The 27,340-nt window shown below is 36.1% G+C and overlaps 1 protein-coding gene across 15 annotated transcripts in view; it reads left to right on the plus strand.

Moving 5' to 3' along the window:
* Positions 1-27,340, plus strand: part of FOXJ3 (forkhead box J3) — a 126,938-nt gene that overhangs the window by 75,097 nt on the left and 24,501 nt on the right. For 11 of the 15 annotated variants that reach the window (XM_089895040.1, XM_089895000.1, XM_089895008.1 and 8 more), the window contains one exon: positions 20,232-20,333. The exons of the other annotated variants lie outside the window; for them this stretch is intronic. In XM_089895040.1, coding sequence (XP_089751166.1) covers positions 20,232-20,333 — 102 coding nt within the window. The remainder of the gene's footprint in view (positions 1-20,231; positions 20,334-27,340) is intronic. 15 annotated transcript variants of the gene reach the window in all.

Here is a 27,340-nt window from a genome sequence, read left to right on the forward strand (position 1 = left end):
GTAATTAGGGCACAGCTGTTGTTTAACTGAGGGAGAATCCAGGTCTCTTGAGTTTTAATTGGTACTCTTTACTCTGTCTACACCACTGAGGACTGGTTTTATATAACAAAACCGTTCCCTTTCACTGAAGATAATCGTTCTGATTATATTGAATTTTCCTGATTATCCTCAAAATGTTTTTTCCTGCTTCCAACCATGTAATAATTATTTTGTACACCGAGTCTCTAAGGACCTCAAGCTGAGTTTAAGTTGGGATTGAGTGAGCCATGAGGTATAGCAGCAATGGGATTTAGTCAGGCAGATTTATGGTGCCAGCAGAGGGAATTCAGTACTCCAGTTACTAAGCTCTGCAGAATTAGAAGTGAACTCTTAGGTCAGAACACTTTTTGGTTTTATACAAACCAAAATTTAAAAAGATAAAGTTTAGTATTGGTGGCATAGTCTTCTGGTAATAGAGTTTTAAGGCTGAGATATGTATGTAAAAATTTGAGAGGGAATGAATCTCACTTATTGCCCTCCATCTTTTGCTTTTTAAAACATATTGAGCACATGGACTTTAATTGTGTGAAAAAGTGGAGTATAAAATGTTTAGCATCTATTGCCAGATTTTAAAGGAAGAGGAGAATCCACATTGTTTAACCCAGAGCATTAGCAAGGATGTATATCTTGAAGGGCTGAGGAATTGTGGTCTTCTCTACCATTTGCTCTCTTCTTCTGAAGTTCCTGGAACTTGAATTATTTTTGGAAATTTGAATTCTTAGTTGGGTTGACAACTGGGCATTCCTTTTGGATATTAAGCCTGACTTTTTTTCTGTTGCTTTGTTTCATAGTTCTTAGAGCAATACTTCTTTATTTCTGAGAGCCCCCTTTTTTTCCTGAAGACCATATTGTCAGTTTTATAATGGAAGTCTATGTAGAAATATAGAATTCTGATTACAGAATTATGTTTTATGTATGTTCTTGAATGTACATTTTGGACATACATTTTCTGTATTTATTTCCTGCTGTTTATCTTTTAAGTTTAAAGCGTGTAAAATCTTCAACAATTTGCCTTTGTAGTGTAGTTCCATAATATATCCAGTACCAGAGCCTTTCAGTTAGTATATTGATATTTATTTTGGCCTGAGCTATGTGTTGGTTGCTACTGTAGGAGAGAAACCTATAGAAAGAGAACAGCTGTAATCAGAGTATGTCTAAACAGGGAGACAGATATTGTTTAACAAACACTCTGAAAGATACTCTTCTTACAAAACATAATTTTGTGTCCTGATAAACTGATATGTCTATTTTTTTTAGAGGCTTTGGGGGGGGTAGTATTTTTATTAGGACAGAGTTTGTATTTAAGTAACCATTGGGTTATCTAAGGAAATGCCTAAGATGGTCAAATAGTGAGTACGATTTTTAAACTTTTAAAGTTTTGTCAAAAACGAAACATGACCCGTAAGTTGAAACTTCAAAGGATTTAAAAATGCAGATGGTAAATATGTTGACGTCCCTAAAATTTCCTTATTAAATTTTTGAAATGTTACTTCTTTGTCCATGTGTAAATATCAGAGTTATATGTGAAACATCAAAGTATTTCACACATTTTTGAAGAGAGAAGAGCTTTTCATGTAAAGAGAAGCAATTTTTAAAAATGCAAGTAACAGTATCTTTATGTCTTAAATGAAAATTAAAGCCTGATTGTTATCTCCAGTCTAGTATTCTTAATGCAGTTGTCTGGACTGCCTTCCTGTTCCCTCCATTTACATGAACACAAACCCTTGTTCTCTCTTGGCCTTGTGGTAATCCTTTCTTTTTCTTAATCCTTGAATAATGTAAATGCCTTTCATTTTCCTTTTTCTGATTTCTTTCATCTTGTTACCATGTTTTCTTTATTTATCATAAAGTAGACCTGAAGACCTAAAAAGAATTATTGATAAAGTTTAGCATGGTGAAGATGAGTGGGCTCCTTGACTAGGAGTCCTGTGTTTTTCTTCTGGCTTTACAATTTACTTCTTCTGTGACTTCTGGCAAGTTGTTAGATTTTTTGAGCTTCAGTATTCTCAGCTATTTTAAAGGAAAAGATAAAAATCTTAAGAGCTGCTGTGGACTGAATGTTGGTGTTTCCCCCAAATTCTTATGTTGAAACCCTCATCCCAGTGTGATGGTATTTGGAAGTGAGGCCTTTGGTAGGTAATTGGATCAGGAATATGAAGCTCTCATAAATGGGATCAGTGCCCTTATAAGAATAGCCAGAGAGCTGGCTAGCTGTTTTCTAGCATGTGAGAATAGCAAGGAAGATACCTGCAAGAAGGCTCTTACCAGAACCTGACCGTGCTGGCACCATGATCTTGGACTTCCAGCCTCCAGAACTGTGAAAAACAAATTTCTGTTGTTAATAAGCCACCCAGTTTATGGTATTCTGTTACAGCAGCCTGAACTAAGATAACAGCATAATAATAATAATGATAATTGAGTTTATGTGCTAGATTTTTTCTTAAAGAATTTTATATATATTAACTCATGTAATTTTTATAGTAACTCCAAATGATGAAACCGATAGGCACGGATGTTGTTATCCAAGGGTACAAAGGACAGTAAGTACCAAGGCCAGGATTATGAACTCAGGTAGTCTGCCTTCAGAGTCTGTGCTGTTTACAGCTGCGTTATACTGCCACTAGTATTTGCTGTGCTGAAGATCACAAGACTGAATTAGATTTCTTTTTATATATGCATATCTTATTGTGAGATAATGGGCCTTTATTTATTTTTGGATTTGAATACTAATTTTTTTCTTCAATGTTATTTAAAATTTTTTTAAATTGAAGTATAGTTGATATGTACTATTATATTAGTTTCTTGATATGCACTATTATATTAGTTTCAGGTGTATGACATAATGATTTAGTATTTTCATAGATTATACTCCATTTAAAGTTATTACAAAGTAATGGCTATATTCCCCTGTGCTGTACAATATATCCTCGTTGCTTATTTACTTTATACATAGTAGTTTCTATCTCTTAATCCCATACCCCTATCTTGCCCCTCCCCACTTCCTTCCCCTCACTGGTAACCACTAGCTTTTTCTCTGTATCTGTGAGTCTATTTCTGTTTTGTTGTACACATTCATTTTATTCTTTAGATTCAACATGTAAGTGATGACAGAATATTTGACCTTTTTCACTAAGCATAATACCCTATGGGTTCATTCACATTGTTGCAAATGGCAGAATTTCATCATTATTATTATTTTTTATAAATTTATTTATTTTTAAAATTTATTTATTTTGGCTGCGTTGGGTCTTTGTTGCTGCGCGCGGGCTTTGTCTAGTTGCAGCGAGCGGGGGCTACTCTTAGTTGCGGTGCGCAGGCTTCTCATTGCAGTGGCTTCTCTTTGTTGTGGAGCACTGGCTCTAGGCACGCAGGCTTCAGTAGTTTGGCATGCGGGCTCAGTAGTTGTGGCTTGCAGGCTCTAGAGCAGAGGCTCAGTAGTTGTGGCGCATGGGCTTAGTTGCTCCGCAGCATGTGCGGTCTTCCCGGACCAGGGCTCGAACCTGTGTCTCCTGCATTGGCAGGCGGATTCTTAACCACTGCACCACCACAGAAGTCCCTCATTCTTTTTTTTTTTTTATTTTTGCGGTACGCGGGCCTCTCACTGTTGTGGCCTCTCCCGTTGCGGAGCACAGGCTCCGGACGCGCAGGCTCAGCGGCCATGGTTCACAGGCCCAGCCCCTCCGCGGCATGTGGTATCTTCCCGGACCGGGGCACGAACCCGTGTCCCCTGCATCGGCAGGTGGACTCTCAACCACTGCACCACCAGGGAAGCCCCCTCATTCTTTTTTATGGCTGAGTAGTATTCCACTATACATAATACCTGTATGCATATATATATATGTATATATGTATAATGGAGTATTTTATATATATATCTCCCACTTCTTTATCCATTCATCTATTGAGGGACAATTAGTTTGCGTCCATATCTTGACTATTGTAAATAATGCTGCTATGAACATTGGGGTGCGTATATCTTTTCAAATTAGTGTTTTTGTTTTCTTCAGATGTATACCCAGGAGTGGAATTGCTGGATCATATGGTAGTTCTCTGTTTTAGTTTTTTGAGGAACTCCGTACTGTTTTCTATAGTGACTGCACCAATTTACAATCTCACCAGCAGCATTCTAGGGTTCCTTTTTTTCCCACATCCTTGCCAACATTTATTTGTAGACTTTCTGATGATAGTTATTTTGACAGGTGTGCGGTGATATCTCATTGTGGTTTTGATTTGTATTTCTCTGATTAGTGATGTTGAGCATTTTTTCATGTGCTTGTTGGCCATCTGTATATCTTTGGAAAAGTGTCTATTCAGGTCTTCTGCCCATTTTTTAATTGGGTTGTTTGTTTTTTTGATGTTGAGTTGTATAAGCTTGTTTATATATTTTGGGTATTAACCCCTTATTGGTCATATCATTTACAACTTTTTTCTCCCATATAGTAGGTGGTCTTTTCGTTTTGTTGATGGATCTTGTTTATTTTTTTAATTTTTGGCCTTAGGAGACAGATCCAAAATAATATTGCTATGATTTATCTCAAAGAATGTTTTGCCTGTGGTCTTTTCTAGGAGTTTTATGGTTTTTGATTTTACATTTAGGTCTTTAATCCATTTTGAGTTTATTTTTGCATATTATGTGAGGAAATGTTCTAATTTCATACTTTTTACATGTAGCTGTCCATTTTCCCGGCATCATTTATTGAAGAGACTCTTTTCTCTATATTCTTGTCTCCTTTGTTACAGATTAATTGACCGTAAGTGTATGGATTTATTTCTGGGCTCTGTGTTCTGGTCCATTGATCTACATGTCTGTTTTTGTCTCAGTACCATGCTGTTCTGATTACTCTAGCTTTGTAGTATAGTTTGAAGCCAGAGAGTGTGATTCTTGAGCTTTGTTCTTTTTTCTCAAGATTGCTTTGGCAATTCAAGATCTTTTGTGGTTCCATATAAATTTTAGGATTAGTTGTTCTACTTCTAAGAAAAATGTCATGGGTATTTGATAAGAATTACATTAAATCTGTAGGTTGCTTTGTAGTGTGACCATTTTACCAATATTAGTTCTTCCAATCCAGGAACACAGCATATCTTTCCATTTCTTTGTATCATCTTCAAACCTTCATCAATGTTTTACAGTTTTCAGAGTATAGGTATTTCTCTTCCTTGGTTAAGTGTATTCCTAGGTGGTTTATTCTTTTTGATGCAATTTTAAATGGGGTTGTTTTCTTGCGTTCTCTTTCTGTTAGTGTATAGAAGAGCAATAGATTTCTGTATATTAATCTTGTATCTTACAACTGAATTCATTTATTCTAATAGTTTTTTTGCTGGAGACTTTAGGATTTTCTATGTGTAGTATGATGTTATCTGCAAGTAGTGACAGTTCTACTTATTCCCTTCCAGTTTGGGTGCCTTGGTTTTTTTGTTTGCTTTTTCTTGTCTGCTTGCTGTGGCTAGGGCTTCAGTACTGTGTGTAATAGAAGTGGCAAGAGGAGGCATTCTTTTCTTGTTCCTGATTTTAGAGGAAAGGCTTTCAGCTTTTCACTATTGAGTACGACATTGGCTTTGAGTTTGTCATGCATGACCTTTTTATGCTGAGATATTTTCCCTCTATACCAGCTTTGAAGAGAGATTTTATCATGAGTGGATTTGAATTTTGTCAAATGCTTTTGTGTGTGTGTTTTTATATGTTGTTGAATTCGGTTTGCTAATGTTTTGTTGAGTATTTTTGCGTCTATATATATCAGAGATATTGGCCTGTAATTTTCTCTTTTTGTAGTGTCTTTGTCTGGTTTTGGTTAATGGTCCTTGATTTTAAGAGACTCCCCCACATTTAGTCTTCATATATATATAATTAAGTGTCATAAATATTATTTTAAATGACAGAGCACATTACTGAGTAATTAATCAACATGTTAGATCAAACAGTGGTAACTAAAGTGACTCAAAATATCAGTAGATAATGCTGCCCTGGAAAGGCCTATAGGAAGAGGAGTGAGACTTAGAATTTGATACAGAAGTGTAAGTTTTTGGCATGGGAAATAGCAAATGATGGGGGACTTCCCTGGGTCCAGTGGTTAAGACTCAGCGCTTCCACTGCAGGGGGGGCACAGTTCATTGCTGGTCAGGGAACTAAGATCCCACATTGTTACATAGAATGGTTTTGTTGTTTAAGTGATCCTCCACTGTGCGCCTTCCTTCTCTGAGACTGAGTCTGAATGAGGGAGGGTTCAGTTAAAGGTATAAGTGAGCAGAGGAAGGAATGCAGTCTACATGCTTATTCTTAGAATGGAAAAGAACATTTATTTCAATTGGGCAAGCATACTGAGTGTACATTAGGTGGGAGGCACTACATGGCCTCCAGGAGATATGTAGAAATAGAATTTCTTTTTAAAGCAGGAGAAATGCTACATAGTTAGAGTTGTAGACCAGAAAGTGTTTCATAAGGGGTTATTTTGATCAGAGATTTGGTTCTCTGTTTTTTACAGTACCATTGAGAGATAGTTTATGTACAATTAATTGAATGTTTAAAGTTTACAGTTTGAGGATTTTTGACATGTGAAGTTATTAGTAGCTGACACTATGAACATTTCTGTCATACCCAAAAGTTTCCTCATGCCCCTTTGTAACATGTGCTTCCCTCCATTCTTATCCCCAGGCAACCTGATCTGGGGAGAATTGACATCTTAACAATATTATTTCAAGCCATGGAAGTGTTGTATCTTTCTATTAATTATGTCTTTAATTTCTCTCAGGAATGTTTTTTAGTTTTCAGTGTAGAGGACTTGAATGTTTCCAGTTAGATTTAATCCTGAATATTTTGGATTTGGATGCTATATATTTTAAAATCCAGTTGCTTGCTACTAGTAATAAAGATGTATTTAATTTTTGTATATTAACCTTGTATACTACAATCTTGTTAGTTCTAGTATTTTTTAAAGTTGCCTTGGGATTTTCTATATAAACAATTATGTCATCTGCAAATAGACACTTTTCCTGTGCCTTTCCTTTCTCCTCCCCTGTCCCTTCCTAGAACGTTATTGCAGGGACCAGAATCTAGTACAGTGTTGACTAGAAGTGGTGAAAGTGGGCCTCCAGCCTTATTTCCATTCTTAGGAAGAAACTGTTCAGTCTTTCACCACTAAGTGTGACATAAGCTGTAGGGCTTTTGTAGATGCCATTTATCACGTTGAGGAAGTTCTCTAGTAAGTCCAGTTTGGTGAGAGTTTTTATCATGAATGGGTGTAGAATTCGTTAACTGCTTTTTCTGTACCATCGAATTGGTTATATGGCTTTTCTTTATTCTGTTTGCATGTTGAATAACATTGATTGCATTTGGAATGTTAAACCTTGTATTCCTTGGATAAACCCTTACTGAGTCATGCTATGTTATCCCTTTAATGTATTGCTGGATTCATTTTCTTAATATCTTAAGTGTTTTTGCATCTGTGTTCATGAAGGACATGGATTTATAATTTTCTTTCTTTGTAATGTCGGCTGAAAAAAAATGCACAACGTTAAAGTTGAGGATTATATTTTATTTGGTGGACTTGATGAGGGCTTAAGCCCTGGAGGCAGCTTCTCAGATAGCTTAGAGGGACTGCTCTGAGGAGGTAAGGGAGGAGCCAGGATATATAGTTTTTGCAACAAAAACCAGGTAGTTGTGACATCAAAAGATTACTGTTAATTAAAGAAAACTTGACATCTCAAGTTAATGAATTTAGTGCTTTTCTGTATATGGGAAGATGCAAGAGTCTGGGCTCATTGAAATCATTCCTTTGAGTCTGGGCTCATTGAAATCATTCCTTTGATGTGCACCTTAACTATCTCGGGCTAGTGTCCTGTTTTTCTCCAGATTCACCTCAAGGTGCACATTTGAGGGTGGCTGATGGCTTGATGGCCTCAACATCCTTTGTTTACTGATATGGCTGGTGATATTTTTCATCTGCAGTAGTATCTGTCAGGTTTTGATGTTAGGGTTGTACTGGTCTCATAATATTGGTTGGGCCATTTTCCTTCTCTTTTCTGAAAGTGTTTCTGTAGTTTGGTATATCGTCCTTGAATGTTTGAGAAAATTCATCAGTGAAACCATCTGGACCTGAAGTTGTTTTTATGTGGGAAGGTTTTTGATATTTATTTGTTATGGGACTGTTCAAATGTTCTCCTTTTATTCCAGTTTTGGTAAATTGTATGCTTAAGAAATTTGTCCCTTTCATCTAAGTTGTTGAATTTATTGGTGTTAAGTGGATCATAATATTCTCTTCTAATATTTATAGAATCTGTAGTAATAAATCCTCTTTCATTTTTGATATTGATGATTTGTTTTCTCTTTTTTTTCTTCATTTGGTATAGCTAAAGGTTTGTTGATTTTGTTTGTCTTTTCAAAGAACTAGGTTTTGTCTTTAAAAATTTTTTTCTGTTGTTGGTTTTCTGTTTTATTTCTACTTTTATCTTTATCATTTACTTCTTTCTAGTTACCAGTTTTTCTTATTAATATTTCTAGCTTCTTCAGTTTCCAGCTTAAATAATTGATTTGAGACCTTTCCTCTTTTGTAATATAAGAATTCAAAGCTGTAGGTTTACCTCTAAGCACTGCTTTAACTGCATCTCACAAATTTTGGTATTTGGCATTTTCATTATCATTTAATTCAAAATATTAAAAAAATTCTCTTTTGAGTCTTCTCTGACCCATGAATTACTTTTTCCAAATATTCCAAATATTGGGTTTTCCTAGGTATCTTACTGTTTTATAATATAATTGTTTTTTCATTTCAGTCTGTACATATTTACTGGGACTTGTGCTGGGACTCAGCATGTGCTGTATCTTGGTGAATGTCTGTGTGCACTTGAAAAGAATATGTGTTCTACAGTTGTTCAATATAGTGTTCTCTAATATCAATTAGATCAAGGCATTTACTAATTCGTGTTCTTTTTCTTTACTGATTTTTAATTGTTAGTTTTTGCTTCATATATCTTGAAGCTCTGTTATTAGTCTCATTTGAAGTTGTGACTCTCGTAGGCTGCATTTAGCTTAGTCTTGCTTTTTTAACATCTTTTTGACAATCTCTGCCTTTTTATTGGAGTGTTTAGACCATCAACATTAATGCAGTTGTCACCGGCAAAATGGGTGATTTCCTCAGTTCTTGCCCTTCTTGAGGGAAAGAATTTAGTCGAGAAGGCATAGAACAGTTTTAAGTAGCAAGAGTGTTGTTAAGTAGAGCGAAAGTACACTCCTGAGAAAGGATGAAAGCGGGCTGTCTGGAAATGAGAAGCAGCCTCATGATGGGGTAGGGTTGGGTTTTTTAGAGTGGTGTTTCCTCCCTGTGTCTTGCATCATTTGACTGACAGCTTTAGGTTATATCACTTTTCTCCTAGTGCGCAGGTGCTTACTCATAAGCACCCAAGTGAAACCCACAGTGGGGGGGCGGGGATGCAAAAACTGTAATGCTAATTTATTACCTATAAAGCATAATGAACCCTATGTTACCTTGAGTCACCTTTTAGGTCTTGGTGTGCCTGCGCCAACCTGTGCTGGTGGTTTCATCTTGCTTGGTCCTGATATGGCTGGAAACCTAATGGTGGTCCTTGACCACAAGAGGGAGGACTCTGGGTGTGCTCCAATCACCAGTGTCCAGGTGGGGCAGGGAAAGATGAACCATCCAGGGTGGGGCGGGACCCCCTCCTGTCTGACTAGCTACCTAACATAATTATCGATATTGTTATTAATGTAATTAATGATATTGTTTTCTGTTTGATATCTCTTAAGCAGGTAGGGGGTCCCCAGAGAAAGAGAACCAGACATGGCTTTCTTGACATAAGAAAAAGCATTTTTGGCCTAAGCCATTTTGTGATCTAAGCCTGGCCATAATGCTTGCTCTTGAACAGGTCTCAGTAATAATTATCTTTAAGAGAACAAAAGAACAAACTGTTACCAGTCATGAGAAGTGACAATAGCAAAGATAATAAATCAGTTGTAACATTCCCAGTTCTGTTTCAAAGGCTAGCCCGAGTGCTTTCTTGGGCTGTTTTTGCAGAATTTAAACCCCTCTGGCAGGCGCTCCAGTACCAGATCAACTGGAACCTAAGGGAGGATGATGTTGACCTTTTCTGACCCTTCAGTCAAGTGACTTCAGTCAAGTAAAGGTTGGACTCTCTGGCCCCACCCCCCATCCCCTTCATGAATATGCATGTACCCTTAGCTTAAAACTTGCTTCACTTTTGCTGTTGGCAGAGACACTGCTTTGGGAAAGATCCCCTTACTTGCCGCAAGTAATAAATCCTTCCTTCTCCCACTCTTTGCCTTGGTTGTGTCTTTTAGCTCTACACCCACCAAGAGGCGAACCCAGTTTTTCTGGTAACACTGTATTTTTAGTTCCTTTTTTCTACCTTTCTTGCCTTTTAGATTGTTTGGATATATTTTTGTATTCTTATCTACTGGCTTTTTAGGTATACCTCTTTTTATATTTATATATTGGGATTTCAGTATATATTCCTAACCTTCTGCAGTCTATTCAGAGTTAATATTGTACATATAAAATGTAGAGATCTTCCAATCATATATGTCTCCTTTGTCCCTTTCCTCACCTTCCCCCATAGTATTACATCTGTGTATACTGATAATCTTAGAAGACAGTGTTATAAGTTTTGCCTTAAATAAAGATACGTGATTTTTAAAACCTAAGAGAAAACAGTGGTCTTTTAAATTTACATAGATATTTATCATTTCTGGTGCTTTCATTCCTCAAGGTCCAAGTTTCCCTCTGCTATAATTTCCCTTTAGCCTAATGAACTTTCTTATGTTGTAGATCTCCTGGCAACAAATTCTCTTAGTTTTCCTTTTCTGAAAATGTGCCTTCCTAAATAATATTTTTGTTAGATATACAGCCTAGGTTTTTTTTTTCCTTTCAGTATTTCAACGATATTCACTAATGACCTCCATTATTTTTATGAGAAATTCAGACATTTTCCAATCAATGTTTTTTCTTTGTGTGATATGCCATTATTCTCTGCCTGCTTTCTACCTTTATTTTTCAACAGTTCAGTTATGATATATCCAAGTGTGATTTTTCTTTTAATTTATCCTGATGGAGGTTTCCTGAGCTTCTTGGATCTGTAAATTTGTCTTTCGGTAAATTTCCGAAGTGTTCAGTCATCATTTCTTCCATATTTTTTCCTGCTGTTTTCTCTCTTTTCTGTCCTTCTGGAACTCATATATACATGTTAGGCCTTTTGAGATTATCCCATAGCTTTCTGAGGCTTTTTCTTTTTTTTTTTCTCTTTTTTAAAAAGAATCAGTCTTTTTGCTTTTTAGATTGGATTATTTCTGTTGATCTGCCTTTGAGTTCACTGATTCTTTCCTCTTTAATCTCCATTCTGATATTAAGTCCATCCATTGACTTTTAAAATTCAGATATTATATTTTTCATTGGTAAATTTTGTTCTTTTTATATTTTTTTGTATTTCTCCACTGATATTTCTATTATTGTTATTTTCATTCAGATTTTTTCTCCTTTATATCACTGAGCATAATTATAATAGCTACTTTAAAATCTTTTCTCGTAGTTCCAACATCTTAGTCTTCTTGTGGTGGGCTTCTGTAGATTATCTTTTCTCTTGAGAATGGGTTTCATTTTTCTATTACTTATATATCAGGTAATTTTGGATTGTATCCTGGACATTATGAATGTTATAGAGACTCTGGGTTCTGTTATAATCTTCTGTAGAATATTGGTATTTTTATTTTAGCTGGCAGTTAACCATGTTAGACTCAAACTGTAAGTTCTCTCTCACCGTCTGTGGGCAGTGGTTCCAATTTCAATTTGATTCTTTAAGCTTCTGCCTTATTCTAATCTGCATATGCATGGTTCAGGGGTCAGCCTGAGACTTTTGCGGTGTTTCATATACAGTTTTAGGGGATCTCTTTTGACTTTATCCCCTGTGGGATTCCTTTCTCTCTTTAGTAGCTGGTTGTGTTTACCTGGGCTCTTTTCCCTAGTTCCTACTGACAGAAAGACAATTTTAGCTGCTCATACTCTGCATCTACTGCCTGACCTTGGGACAAAGCTACAGCAAAACAGGAAATTCAAGCAGGTCTCTCCCAAATTTTGCCTTCTTTCCACAATCTGCCTGTTTTATTTATCCATCAGACTCCTCAGCTAGTTGTCATCCCATGTCCCTTACCGCTTCCCCCACCCCAAATTGGTAGTTATCAGCAGAAGGTAGGTGTCACACTACCGTTCTGGAAGTAGAAACTGAATGAGTAGGATTTTGACATGAGGTATGAGGAAACTCCAGAAAGGATCTTTCATAAGCTGAGTGATGCCACCTAGATTAGATTCATTGATACTTTTCTTTGTCCGGAATTTGGGTTTTGGCTGCAGTAATAACAGTTATTCAAATACATTTTGGGATCTGTAGATTCCAAGTTAAATTAGCTTTCCTAATCAGGCTACTTGTCTATTAATAACATCAAATCAGTGTATCTACAAATAAAAATATATACCATACTATTGAGCATATAAGAGAATGTCCTTTATTCTCTTGTTTTTTTGGTTTTTCTTTTACACACACTGTATTTTATTTTTACAACAGATAAATAAACTGACACAAGCATTGTAAATGGATGACCACAACAAAAGCAACAATGATTGCAATTACCAAACACGAAACACACTCATACTATGTCATAATATTGACATTCAGTCCAGTAATCCTCCACTGTAACAGCTCCTTTACTTTGCAGTGAAAATTGATTTGTATATTTTTTTGCCTCTGAGTCCTTGTGGGATTTTTTTTTTTCAAACAAAGTCACAAAAATTATAATCATCCTCATCAGTTCACTCAGTCCCATGTAATTAATTTTGTTTTCATCTTGATCTTTTGTTAGCACTTTTATGAATTCATCAGTTTTCCATTAGAGTTCTGAAAATGCTTATTCATTCAGTTCAGCAGTATAGTCAGTTACCAGAAACCTGTACTTGTCAGAGTTTTTTCCATGAATTCCTTGAAGATGAAACCCTTTTATAGGAACATTTTTGTAAAAGCATCAGCGTACACCCAGAACTGTCTGTAAATGACAAGACTTAAAAATGACCACGGTTAAAGATTTGATGAAAGTTCATAATAATGCAGTTGACAAGGAAATTTAGTTATTTCTGAGATATACAACTTAAAAGTAATAGCTAGAATTATGACTTACAACATTATACTAGAACATATAAAATTTTTAGAAATTTCATGTAATGTCTGAAACATTTATATTAACATATTTCCATACAAATAACCCAAAGAAAGTTTAGTATTAGTTGTTTTTTTTGTTTGTATTTCTATATTGCAGGTTCTTATTAGTCATCAGTTTTATACACATCAGTGTATACATGTCAATCCCAATCACCCAATTCAGCACACCACCGTCCCCACCCCACCGTGGTTTTTCCCCCTTGGTGTCCATACGTTTGTTCTCTATATCTGTGTCTCAACTTCTGCCCTGCAAACTGGTTCATCTATACCATTTTTCTAGGCGCCACATACATGCGTTAATATACGATATTTGTTTTTCTCTTTCTGACTTACTTCACTCTGTATGACAGTCTATAGATCCATCCACGTATCAACAAATGACTCAATTTCGTTCCTTTTTATGGCTGAGTAATATTCCATTATATATATGTACCACAACTTCTTTATCCGTTAGTCTGTCGATGGGCATTTAGGTTGCTTCCATGACCTGGCTATTGTAAATAGTGCTGCAGTGAACATTGGGGTGCATGTGTCTTTTTGAATTATGGTTTTCTCTGGGTATATGCCCAGTAGTGGGATTGCTGGATAATATGGTAATTCTATTTTTAGTTTTTTAAGGAACCTCCATACTGTTCTTCATAGTGGCTGTATCAATTTACATTCCCACCAACAGTGCAAGAGGGTTCCCTTTTCTCCACCACAGCCTCGCCAGCATTTGTTGTTCGTAGATTTTCTGATGATGCCCATTCTAACTGGTGTGAGATGATTCCTCATTGTAGTTTTGATTTGCATTTCTCTAATAGTTAGTGATGTTGAGCAGCTTTTCATGTGCTTCTTGGCCATCTGTATGTCTTCTTTAGCGAAATGTCTGTTTAGGTCTTCTGCCCATTTTTGGATTGGGTTGTTTGTTTCTTTAATATTGAGCTGCATGAGCTGTTTATATATTTTGGAGATTAATCCTTTGTCCGTTGATCCGTTTGCAAATATTTTCTCCCATTCTGAGGGTTGTCTTTTCGTCTTGTTTATGGTTTCCTTTGCTGTGCAAAAGCTTTGAAGTTTCATTAGGTCCCATTTGCTTATTTTTGTTTTTATTTCCATTACTCTAGGAGGTGGATCAAAAAAGGTCTTGCTGTGATTTATGTCAAAGAGTGTTCTTCCTATGTTTTTCTCTAAGAGTTTTATAGTATCCGCTCTTACATTTAGGTCTCGAATCCATTTTGAGTTTATTTTTGTATATGGTGTTAGGGAGTGTTCTAATTTCATTCTTTTACATGTAGCTGTCCAGTTTTCCCAGCACCACTTACTGAAGACCCTGTCTTTTCTCCATTGTATATCTTTGCCTCCTTTGTCATAGGTTAGTTGAGCATAGGTGCGTGGGTTTATCTCCGGGCTTTCTATCTTGTTCCATTGATCTATGTTTCTGTTTTTGTGCCAGTACCATATTGTCTTGATTACTGTAGCTTTGTAGTATAGTCTGAAGTCAGGGAGTCTGATTCCTCCAGCTCCATTTTTTCCCCTCAAGACTGCTTTGGCTACTCAGGGTTTTTTGTGTCTTGATACAAATTTTAAGATGATTTGTTCTAGTTCCGTAAAAAATGCCATTGGTAATTTGATAGGGATTGCATTGAATCTGTAGATTGCTTTGGGTAGTATAGTCATTTTCACAGTATTGATTCTTCCAATCCAATAACATGGTATGTCTCTCCATTTGTTGGTACCAATTTTTATTTCTTTCATCAGTGTCTTAAAGTTTTCTGCATACAGGTCTTCTCTCTCCCTAGGTAGGTTTATTCCTAGGTATTTTATTCTTTTTGTTTCAGTGGTAAATGGGAGTGTTTCCATAATTTCTGTTTCAGATTTTTTATCATTAGTGTATAGGAATGCAAGAAATGTCTGTGCATTAATTTTGTATCCTGCAACTTTACCAAGTTCATTGATTAGCTCTAGTAGTTTTCTGGTGGGATTTTTAGGATTCTCTATGTATAGTATCATGTCATATGCAGACAGTGACAGTTTTACTTCTTCTTTTCCAATTTGTATTCCTTTTATTTCCTTCTCTTCTCTGATTGCCGTGACTAGGACTTCCAAAACTATGTTGAATAATAGTGGTGAGAGTGGACATCCTTGTCCTGTTCCTGATCTTAGAGGAAATGCTTTCAGTTTTTCACCATTGAGAATGATGTTTGCTGTGGGTTTGTCGTATATGGCCTTTATTATGTTGAGGTAGGTTCCCTCTCTGCCCGCTTTCTGGAGAGTTTTTATCACAAATGGGTGTTGAATTTTGTCAAAAGCTTTTTCCGCATCTATTGAGATGATTATATGGTTTTTATTCTGCAGTTTGTTAATACGGTGTATCACATTGATTGATTTGCATATATTGAAGAATCCTTGCACTTGATCCCACTTGATCGTGATGTATGATCCTTTTAATGTGTCGTTGGATTCTGTTTGCTAGTATTTTGTTGAGGATTTTTGCATCTATATTCATCGGTGATATTGGTCTGTAATTTCCTTTTTTTGTAGTATCTTTGTCTGGTTTTGGTACCAGGGTGATGGTGGCCTCATAGAATGAGTTTGGGAGTGTTCCTTCCTCTGCAGTTTTTTGGAAGAGTTTGAGAAGGATGGGTGTTAGATCATCTCTAAATGTTTGATAGAATTCACCTGTGAAGCCATCTGGTCCTGGACTTTTGTTTGTTGGAAGATTTTTAATCACAGTTTCAATTTCATTACTTGTGATTGGTCTGTTCATATTTTCTATTTCTTCCTGGTTCAGTCTTGCAAGATTATACCTTTCTGAGAATTTGTCCATGTCTTCCAGGTTGTGCATTTTATTGGCATAGAGTTGCTTGTAGTAGTCTCTTAGGATGCTTTGTATTTCTGCAGTGTCTGTTGTAACTTCTCCTTTTTCATTTCTAATTTTTCTCTTCCTCTTTTTCTTGATGAGTCTGGCTAATGGTTTATTAATTTTGTTTATCTTCTCAAAGAACCAGCTTTTAATTTTATTGATCTTTGCTATTGTTTTCTTTGTTTCTATTTCATTTATTTCTGCTCTGATCTTTATGATTTCTTTCCTTCTGCTAACTTTGGGTTCTGTTTGTTCTTTCTCTAGTTCCTTTAGGTGTAACGTTAGATTGTTTACTTGAGATTTTTCTTGTTTCTTGAGGTAGGCTTGTATAGCTATAAACTTCCCTCTTAGAACTTCTTTTGCTGCATCCCGTAGGTTTTGGGTCATTGTGTTTTCGTTGTCATTTGTCTCTAGGTAATCTTTGATTTTCTCTTCGATTTCTTCAGTCTCCTCTTGGTTATTTAGTAACGTATTGTTTACCCTCCATGTGTTTGTGTTTTTTCCTTGTAATTCATTTCTAATCTCAGTGTTGTGGTCAGAAAAGATGCTTGACATGATTTCAATTTTCTTAAATTTACTGAGGCTTGATTTGTGACCCAAGATGTGATCTATCCTGGAGAATGTTCTGTGTGCACTTGAGAAGAAAGTGTAATTTGCTGTTTTGGGATAGAATGTCCTATAAATATCAATTAAATCTGTCTGGTCTATTGTGTCATTTAAAGCTTCTGTTTCCTTATTTATTTTCATTTTGGATGATCTGTCCGTTGATGTAAGTGAGGCGTTAAAGTCCCCCACTATTATTGTTTTACTGTCAATTTCCTCTTTTAGAGCTGTTAGCAGTTGCCTTATGTATTGAGGTGCTCCTATGTTGGGTGCATATATATTTAAAATTGTTATATCTTCTTCTTGGATTGATCCCTTGATCATTATGTAGTGTCCTTCCTTGTCTTTTGTAACAGTCTTTATTTATTATTATTATTATTTTTTTCCAGTACACGGGCCTCTCACTGTTGTGGCCTCTCCCATTGCGGAGCACAGGCTCCGGACGCGCAGGCTCAGCAGCCATGGCTCACGGGCCCAGCCGCTCCGTGGCATGTGGGATCTTCCCGGACCAGGGCATGAACCCGTGTCCCCTGCATCAGCAGGCGGACTCTCAACCACTGCGCCACCAGGGAAGCCCACAGTCTTTATTTTAAAGTCTGTTTTATCTGATACGAATATAGCTACTCCAGCTTTCTTTTGATTTGCATTTGCATGGAATATCTTTTCCCATCCCCTCACTTTCCGTCTGTATGTGTCCCTAGGTCTGAAGTGGGTTTCTCGTTGACAGCATATAGATGGGTCTTGTTTTTGTGTCCATTCAGCAAGCCTGTGTCTTTTGGTTGGAGCCTTTAATCCATTCACATTTAAGGTAATTATTTATATGTATGTTCCTATGACCATTTTCTTAATTGTTTTGGGTTTGTTTTTGTAGGTCCTTTTCTTCTCTTGTGTTTCCCACTTAGAGAAGTTCCTTTAGTGTTTGTTGTAAAGCTGGTTTGGTGGTGCTGAATTCTATTAGCTTTTGCTTCCCTGTAAAGCTTTTGATTTCTCCATCGAATCTGAATGAGATCCTTGCCGGGTAGAGTAATCTTGGTTGTAGGTTCTTCTCTTTCATCACTTTAAGTGTATCATGCCGCTCCCTTCTGGCTTGGCAGAGTTTCTGCTGAGAAATCAGCTCTTAACATTATGGGAGTTCCCTTGTATGTTATTTGTCATTTTTCCGTTGCTGCTTTCAATAATTTTTGCCAATTTGATTACTGTGTGTCTCGGCGTTTTTCTCCTTGAGTTTATCCTGTGTGGGACTCACTGCGCTTCCAGGAGTTGGGTGGCTATTTCCTTTCCCATGTTAGGGAAGTTTTTGACTATAATCTCTTCAAATATATTCTCGGGTCCTTTCTCTCTCTTCTCCTTCTGGGACCCCTATAATGCGAATGTTGTTGCGTTTAATGTTGTCCTAGAGGTCTCTTAGGCTGTCTTCATTTCTTTTCATTCTTTTTTCTTTATTCTGTTCCGCAGCAGTGAATTCCACCATTCTGTCTTCCAGGTCACTTACCCGTTCTTCTGCCTCAGTTATTCTGCTATTGATTCCTTCTAGTGTAGTTATCATTTCATTTATTGTATTGTTCATCTCTGTTTTTTTGTTCTTTAATTCTTCTAGGTCTTTGTTAAACATTTCTTGCTTCTTCTCGATCTTTGCCTCCATTCTTTTTCCGAGGTCCTGGATCATCTTCACTATCATTATTCTGAATTCTTTTTCTGGAAGGTTGCCTATCTCCACTTCATTTAGTTTTTTTTCTGTGGTTTTGTCTTGTTTCTTCGTCTGGTACATAACCCTCTGCCTTTTCATGTTGTCTGTCTTTCTGTGAATGTCTTTTATTCTCTTGATTGAGCCAGATTTTTAGTGTCCATGAATAATATCTAATTAAAAGATTTTCTAGCTAAAGCTGTGAATCTGGTCTTGTGGGAATACAGTGCCGCATACCAAAGCTGTCTCCTTTTTCATTAATCACCATTGAATATTCCTATCAGTAGGTTCTCAGCATCAGTAGTATATACATGTTAGTAGTCATCATAGAAGCCAGCACTTGCTGTGCATTTCAGGTACTATGCTAAGTGCTTTACATGAATTATTTCATTAATGCTCTTTACAGACCTCTAAAGGAGGTGGCATAATCCTCTTATAGATGAGGAAAAGAGTATAAAGATTGAGTAATTTGCATGAAATCACACAACACAGGCTTGCTTCTTGTTACCAGCGGGGAGGAGTGAGAATTAGATAGTGAACCAGTAGTCTGGAACGAGATGACTGAGTTGAGTTAGAGGAACATGAGATTTGCAGCTTTCTAAAGTAATCTTCTGTGTTAATTTAGCTAAATTAGCTGGCACCAAACTTGGGGCATAAATTGTAGCTAAATTGGCAGACACCAAAGTTGGGGCATAGACAGAGCTGTCTTTGTAGTTCTTCCATTTGTATTTCTGAAGTGCTTTTCCATGTTCACCTAACTCTTAGTGTGTACCCAGCACGTAAGTACTAGATTCTACCTTCTTGGGGTGACCCTTGTCTTTTCCTTTTTTCAAGATGTCTGTTCCCTACCCTCTTGGATTATCTGATGAAAGAAATTCATGTCAAGGGATTAAGTGATAAATAAATCAACCTTAGAAATGTTTTTCAGTGAAATTACTGTTTCTTTTGAGAGAGAGAAAGGAGTTGTCACAATCTATATCCAGAATTCTAAATGTAGAAAACCTATATTGATTTTTGACACCCATGTTAGCTCTGTAAACAATGTATATGAAATTGTGTTATTTAGGATATTGTTCAGTTGCATTAACAGACAAAGGAAGAGAAAACTACACCTGAAAGGCTTAAACCGGAGAGATTTATTTCTCTCTTAGGTAAAAGTCCAAGCTGAGAGGTGGATCAGATGGATAACCAGCTCTGTTCCACAAGGTCATTCAGATGTTTCCTTCTAATCTTATCTTTACAGTGTTCCCCATGGTATTACCCTCAGCTTTCTGGTTATGCAGGATCACCACCAGCACATCTGTGTCACAGGCCTGCAATAAGAGGGAAAGAGGATGGAGGGCAAGCAAGTTCCTTTCAAAGACATGACCCAGAAGTTGCACACATCACTCTTGCTCACATCCCATTTGTTGCACCTTAATCACATGGCTACTGCTAGCTGCAAATGAGTCTGGAAAAGGTGGTCTTTAGCTGGGCAGAGATGCGTTGATAACTACAGGGATCTATTGCTAAAAGGGAGAAGAGGGGAGAATGAGTGTTACCCGATTATTAGTCGTCTCCACTACAGAAGTTTATCTCTAATTTTTGCAAACCTATCCCACAACCAGTTAAAAGAGTTGGTAAGGAGTAGCCATACCAATGGACTTGGTGATTACCAGGTTAGTAGCATAATAAAATATAGTAGAAGAGAATTCAGTAATGATTTTAAGTTTATTTTCAGAAACAAAGCACAAAACTGGATGTTGGAGAATTTGATGAAATGACTTCAAATTGTGTTAAAGTTGGTGGTTTTATGAGCTAATAATTATTTATTTTGTTCTTGTATTTTAGGCCTCAACTCCATATAGCATAGATTCAGATTCTTTGGGAATGGAGTGTATTATTTCGGGAAGTGCCTCTCCAACTCTGGCAATCAACACTGTGACTAACAAAGTAATTCTATTTTTTGAACACTTTTGAAATGTCATTGAGTAATACATTTAATTTGCTTTTATAGTAACAGTAGATTTCTGTATGGTTGAGTTTAAAGATGATATAAATTTGACCAAACCATACATGGCAGTTTGAAAGCTGAATCCACAATGCTTTTAGCTTTACACAAGTTAGAGGTAAATAAATAATTCTCTGGAAAAATTGGAAGATGCTTATTGGGAAGCTCTATATTAAATCTAAATTCTTGACACGACCAATCCCATTGAATTTTTGAGTCCAGCATTTTATTGAATCAATTTGTTTCAAAATCATTGATTACCTCTCTAAATATGTGATTTAAAAAGAGATTGACAAATAACCAGGGCGTCAACAGAATCCAGTAAAATAAATAATTCAGACAAACTTAGAGTCCATTAGAACGGTGGTCAACCTCTTTCATGATATTCAAGTCTAGGTACATACCCAGAAGTGTAGTATGTGGTAGTCTGCTGCAGTATTTGTTTTGTTTTTGTTATTGAAGCAAGGGTCAGAACTTTGTGCTAACTCATTAGATACCTAGTAGGGTACAAATATCTCTTCTTTACAAGGTAATTTCTTAATCTCATATCTCAGAACCCTAAAAAGGCTCTGGGAGGTTCATAAAATAACTCAGTTCTGTGCATCTATTTCCTCCCTTACTAGACCATGATGAGCACCTTGAAGCCGTAATATTTCTCACTCTTGTACTCATACGGTCTGTCAGTCTTGCTTTTACCCTCTCCCCATCTCCCTTGCTTTCAGTTGCTCTTTTTTTTGTTTTAAATCTCACTCTTCTACTTTCTTGTGCACACACATAAAACACAAACATGTATACATACTTAGCTGCACTAATATACGTAGTATCTTTGTATTGATAAAAGGTATTGAATAAGCAGATAGAAGACAGATTATAATCAGAGTTACTAATCAGAATTCCAATGTAGATAGGAAACTGGCAACTGAGGTGTAAAGTGATAATTTTTCCCAAATAGCAATACATGGACTGATTCCATCAGAATCACTTGAGGGAGGGGTGGACCTGTTAGTGTGTACGTGTGTTTGGTGGTGGTAGTAATTCCCAGATTCCATTGCAGTCCTACCAAATCAGTTACTTTATCCTTGTGGGTAGGGCCCAGAAATCTGTACTTTCGAAAATCATCCCTAACGATACCCAGCTAGACTTGAGAATTTCCAGTGAAATAGACGGGTTGGAATCAGAGGTATCCAGTACTGCTCTTTGCGATAGTCCAAGCAGGAGATACTGAGGCCTAAACATAGACAGTTGTGGCTATTAGGAAACAATTAGAAAGTAGTAACGCTGGGACTTCGTGACTAAATAAAGAAACTGGAGTTTTGGGACTTCTGCTTTCAGATATGATAGAATAGCTAGTATCGGATTAACCCTTCTCCCTATCTATATAAAATTACCACCCTGCCCACCAATAAAAAAGAAAGGCATTGGAGAAAAAGACAAGCAGGACTTAAGAAGCAAAGATCTCAGAAAAAAGGGAAGCACATTGAGATAAGCCCTACATGTTTTCCCTGGGGACATTTCCCACTTCTCAGTGCATGGCATAGAGGCTGCACAGAAAGCTACAACCTAGAGCAGTCACTGAGCTAGGGATGTAAAAATGAGAGTATGAGGCTACCAAAGAGCCAGGGCTTAAGGACCAAGATCCTGAGGAATCTCAGAAGTTACCTCAACTTTTTGCAAGCAATATCCAGTTAAGGCATTTGCTAATCCCTAACCTGTGTGTGCTTCAACTCAGACACAGGCAAATCATGTGGATTTTTCACTAGCCAGAATTCAGCAGTCTCACAGAGGTGGGGGTGGGGACAAAAGTTGTAGTTCTTTAAAGAGGGAGCCATGGTAAATACCCCAGTTTTACAAATTGATACTTAAGAAAGATTATGTTCTATAAGTAAGAGCAAATCAAAATAACACCAGTCTCAAACTGTTGTTAGGGTGGTATGCTAATATTCCACTTGCCAAAAGAAAACTAAATCCTTTCTGGAAGATAACATATCCCGAGCTTTTGCAAGTTTTCATAAGTAAGGTCTCACTTTCAGTCAGAATTTTCAGACATTCCAAGAAACAAGACCAAATAATTAAATGCCAAGATTGAAAGATAGTATAAACATATCCACAAGTGATCTAGATGTTGATTTTTAAATAACTATGACTAATATGTTGAAGAAAATAGATGAATTATAGAAAATTTATCAGAATTGGAATCTGTATGGAAGAATCAAGAGAACTGAAAAATATAATAACTGAAATTAAGAATTAAATAGATGGATTTAACAGCAGATTAGACACAGGAGAGGAGAGAATCAGTGAACTGGAAGATAGGTCAATAGAAAATATGCAGGTTGAAAAACAAAAGAATGGAAAATTCAGAGAAGCTTAAGAGATAAATGGGATACAGGGAAAAGATCTAACAAACTTGTCATTAGTGTTCCAGAAGAGAAGCAAAAGGGAATAGAGAAGAAGCGATATTTTAATTTTCTAAGACTGATGAAAGATAATACAGATTCAAGAAGTTCTGAGAACCCCAAGAAGGACTAATTAAAAGAAAACCTTATCAGGCAAAAGTCAAACTGCTAAAAAACAAGGATTTTTTTTTTATCTTAAAATCAGAGGAAAATAATAGGCAACTTCAAAGGAACACACTGAATTCTGAATAGAAATGATAAAAGTCAGATACCACCAGAATGAAATTTTTGTAGTGCTGAAAGGAAATAACTGCCAATCCAGAATTCTAAAATTAGAATTTCTATGAAAAATGAAGGTTAAGTAAATAGGCTTTTATAGAAACAAAATGTGAGAGAATAACAGTATTAAAAAATTAAAGGAGGTTAATTTTTCAGATAGAAGGAAAATTATCCTGTGCAGAAAAGAATGAAGAACACCAAAAGAGTATGCATGTCAGTAAATAAAAATATGTATCGAGTGATTAAATCAATAGCAGTGCTGTTATAGAACACAATGCTTTGGAGTCTAAAATACTTGTAGAGGTTAAAGTACATGACAATACTAGAGTAAAGCATTAGGAAGTGTATTGCAGTTAATGTCTTTGCATTGTATGGGAAGTGGTAAAAGTACTAAGTCAAGGGCATGTGGTAAAACCTAGGGCAGTGATTCTTAACACTTCAGCATATATCAGAATAACTAGGAGGGCTTGTTAAAACCCAGATTACTGGGCCCTACCCTGAGAGTTTCTGATTCTCTAGGTCTAAGTTGGGGTCTGAAAAATTGCATTTCTGACACGTTCTCAGATACTGGTCACATACTGGTCCAGGTTCCTTACCTTATGAACCACTGCTCTAGGTTACTACAAGAATAAAAAGAATATTACCAAGTAAGGAAAAATAATAAATCCTTGGTTAATCCAAAAGTAGGCAAGAAAGGGCTTCCCTGGTGGCACAATGGTTGAGGGTCTGCCTGCCGATGCAGGGGACACGGGTTTGTGCCCCGGTCTGGGAAGATCCCACATGCAGCGGAGCGGCTGGGTCCTTGAGCCATGGCTGCTGAGCCTGCGCGTCCGGAGCCTGTCCTCCGCAACGGGAGAGGCCACAGCAGTGAGAGGCCTGCATACCACAAAAAAAAAAAAAAAAAGAAAGAAGAAAGTAAATTAATGAGCTGTGGGGACAGCTTCAGGCAACTTGTAATATGTGTAATTGAAGTTCCTGATGTAAATCAGGATCTATACAGAGCAATTAAGTACACCAGAAATGGTAACTATGTGGGTAAATATAAAGCTTTTTTTAAAAAAATGTAAATCTCTTTAAAAGATAACTGTAAAGCAAAAATTACAAAAATGCATTGTGGGTTTATAACACATAGAAGTAAAATATATGACAGTAGTGTTGGGGCAAGGAGAGGAGAAATGAAAGTTATGAAAAGAGAAAATGTTTAAAATTTGGGAAGGCAAAAGTAAAGCTATCGTTCACAGAAGACATCATTATTCATATGGAAAATTAAAAAGAATCTACAGACAAACTCTTGGAATTAATAAGTGAATTTACCAAGGTGTCAATATTAGATCAGTGTTGGATTTTAGAAGTCAGTTATTTTTCTGTGTATTAGTCATGGACAGTTAGAAAATACAATTTAAAAGATAATACTTACATTAGCATTCAAAAACATCAAATACAGAGACACCTCATTTTATTGTGCTTCGCTGTATTGCACTCCCCAGATATTGGGCTTTTTACAAATTGAAGGTTTGTGGCAACCCTGTGTTGTCAGCTGATGGTTAGCATTCTTAACCAATAAAGTATTTTTAAATTAAGGTATATACATTGTTTCTGTAGACATGATGCTATTGCACCTTAATAGACTACAGTACATTGTAAACGTAACTTTTATATGCACTGGGAGACCAGAAAATTCGTGTGACTTGCTTTATTTCAATACTTGCTTTATTGCAGTGGTCTGGAACCAAACCCGCAATATCTCTGAGGTAGCTAGGATTAAGTGAAAGATGAACTCTGCACAGAAAACTATAAAAAATTACTGAGAGAGAACAAAGGGTGTATAAATAACTAGGTATATAATTTTCATAGAGAAGATTATTGTAAAGAAGTCAGTTTTTCCTGAGTTTATCTACAGATATAATATCCCAATCAAAATTCCACAGTGCTTTTTTTAGGGGAAGGAAGATAGTAGGAAATGACCAGCTGATTTTGAAAGATAAATGAGACTCCAAATGGTAAACAGTAGTTGAAGAAAATGTTGAAGAAAAAGATAAAAGTTAGAGGATTTATACTTCCAAATATCGAGTAAACCTACAATAATTGAAAGTGTAGTATTGGCATAAGAATAGACACATAGAATTATCGAACAGAGTTCAGTGATGTCTTTCAACAAATGGTGCTGAATCAATAGAAAAGTGAGATTTTTTTCATGCACAGAAATCAGTTTCATACCCCAATAAAGATGTTAAAAAAATCAATTTCAGATGGATTTGAGACCTTAATATAAATGATAAAGTTCTCAGATGGATGAAAAAGAATAAAATATGTTTTAAAAAGTGGAATGAAGGAAGTAATAAAAGATTAAGAGCCGATGCTAACGCAACACACAACAAAGCTTTACGTAATCCTTTAGCTAAATTTACTGCAAAAGGACAGAGAAGGATATATATATACGTTGTATGAAACCAGTCATTAATGGTAGAAGTCTGTGTGGTGGTTACCTGTAACAGGAGATATGCGGATGGATAATGACTGGCTGGTCAATGATGATTGGGAGAGTTCATGAGTGGGCCTTCTGGTGTGCAGGTATGTTCTGTATCAGTGGTTCTGTGATCTGTGGACACTTGAGTAACCAATACCCTTTTGGGGATTCCATGATAATACTAAAATGCTATTTGCCTTTTCCTTTATTTTTGTGTTTTCACAGATGCAGCAAAAGCAGTAATATGTAAACATTAGCACAAGTCAAGGCAGTGACACCTGACTGTACTAGTAGCCATTGTATTCTTCACAACCACACACCCTTCAGATTAAAAAAAACAAATACTAGTTAAGAATATCCTTGGTGATGCAGGAAAAATAATTTTATTAAATTGTGACCTTTGAGTAAACGTTTTTAAGAATCTGTGTGGTGAAATGGGAAGTATGCATAAAATGCTTAAACTGTGTATACCGAGGTACAGTGGTTGCTTCAAGGAAGAGCATTTGTGTTGAACTAGCCACTTTGTTCATGGAGCATTGATTTTAATTGAAAGAACAACTGACACTATTATTCAGTTTTGGGTATTTGGCAGATATTTTCTTGAAAATGAATAAAGTAAGCCTCTCACTTAAAGGAAAACAATTGACAGTATCTCTTGCCAATGGTAAAATTTGAGCTTTTAAGCAAAACATACAGGTTCGGAAAACTTATATCCACCACAGTGAGTCTGATAGCTTCACAGTCTTTACACACTTTTCCAATGAGATTATTGGTAATGTTAACAGGTGTGATGTTTTGATGTTGTGTAATGAAATATGTCAATATTTGGAAGATCTGCATAACTTAGTGAATGATATTTTCCAAATGACCAATGCATAATGTTATAAAATCATGCGTGGGTAAATGATCCATTCAAAGTCCAAGGTGGAAAGTGGATTATAATGTAAAAGAGTATGAAAATTTTATTCATATGGTTTCAGATTTTACATTGCAACTAATCTTTAAAAAATTGTCACTTGTCATGTTTTCGTGTAGTATCAAAAAAGACTATCCACAATTATCTGAAAAGTCTATTAAAATATGCTTCCCTTTTCCAAACACACACACACACACATATATATGTATATATGATGCTGGGTTTTCTTTCTGTACTTCCACCTAAACAACATATTGCAACAGATGGAATGCAGAAGCAGATATGAGAATCTAGCTGTTTCCTGTTAGGGCAGGCTTTGAAATTTACAAATTTACAATTTTCAAATTTCAAATTTCAAATTACAAATTTCAAATTTACTTCTAACTTTACTTATTGAGAGAAAAATTTTTTTTTGTTAACATATAGTTGAGTTTGTAATAGTTATTTTTAAGTTAGTATTTAAAATTTCTAATATGCCAGTTATTGATAAATATATCAAACAAAAGCTTCTTGACTCCTTAATATTTAAGACTGCAAAAGGGTTCTAAGATCAAAGTTTGAGAGTTGCTATTGATTCCATGATTCCATGAGTATGCCCATTTTATAATTAATAAACTATAACAACTCGTGTATTTTCCTCTCCATAATATGTTACATTTTAATAAAAATCTTATCCTCCTTGCTATGAGGATTTGTCCAAGATGGTGGGAAGTATTTCTGACTTGACTGATAGGTAACTAAGCATGCACAGGAGAGAATGAGCAGCCAACAGAATGACCATGGGATGCTTGTAATTTGCTGATATTGTATTGCTTAAGAGCCCACAAGGTTGATTTTTTTTAAAATGAAATTTACACTGGAAATATTGACCAGAAAAATCTTTGCCATAGT

Source organism: Delphinapterus leucas, chromosome 1, assembly GCF_059928025.1.
Source record: "Delphinapterus leucas isolate spDelLeu-1000000601 "Yukka" chromosome 1, BTC_Dleu_Yukka2, whole genome shotgun sequence".
Lineage (NCBI taxonomy): Eukaryota > Metazoa > Chordata > Mammalia > Artiodactyla > Monodontidae > Delphinapterus > Delphinapterus leucas.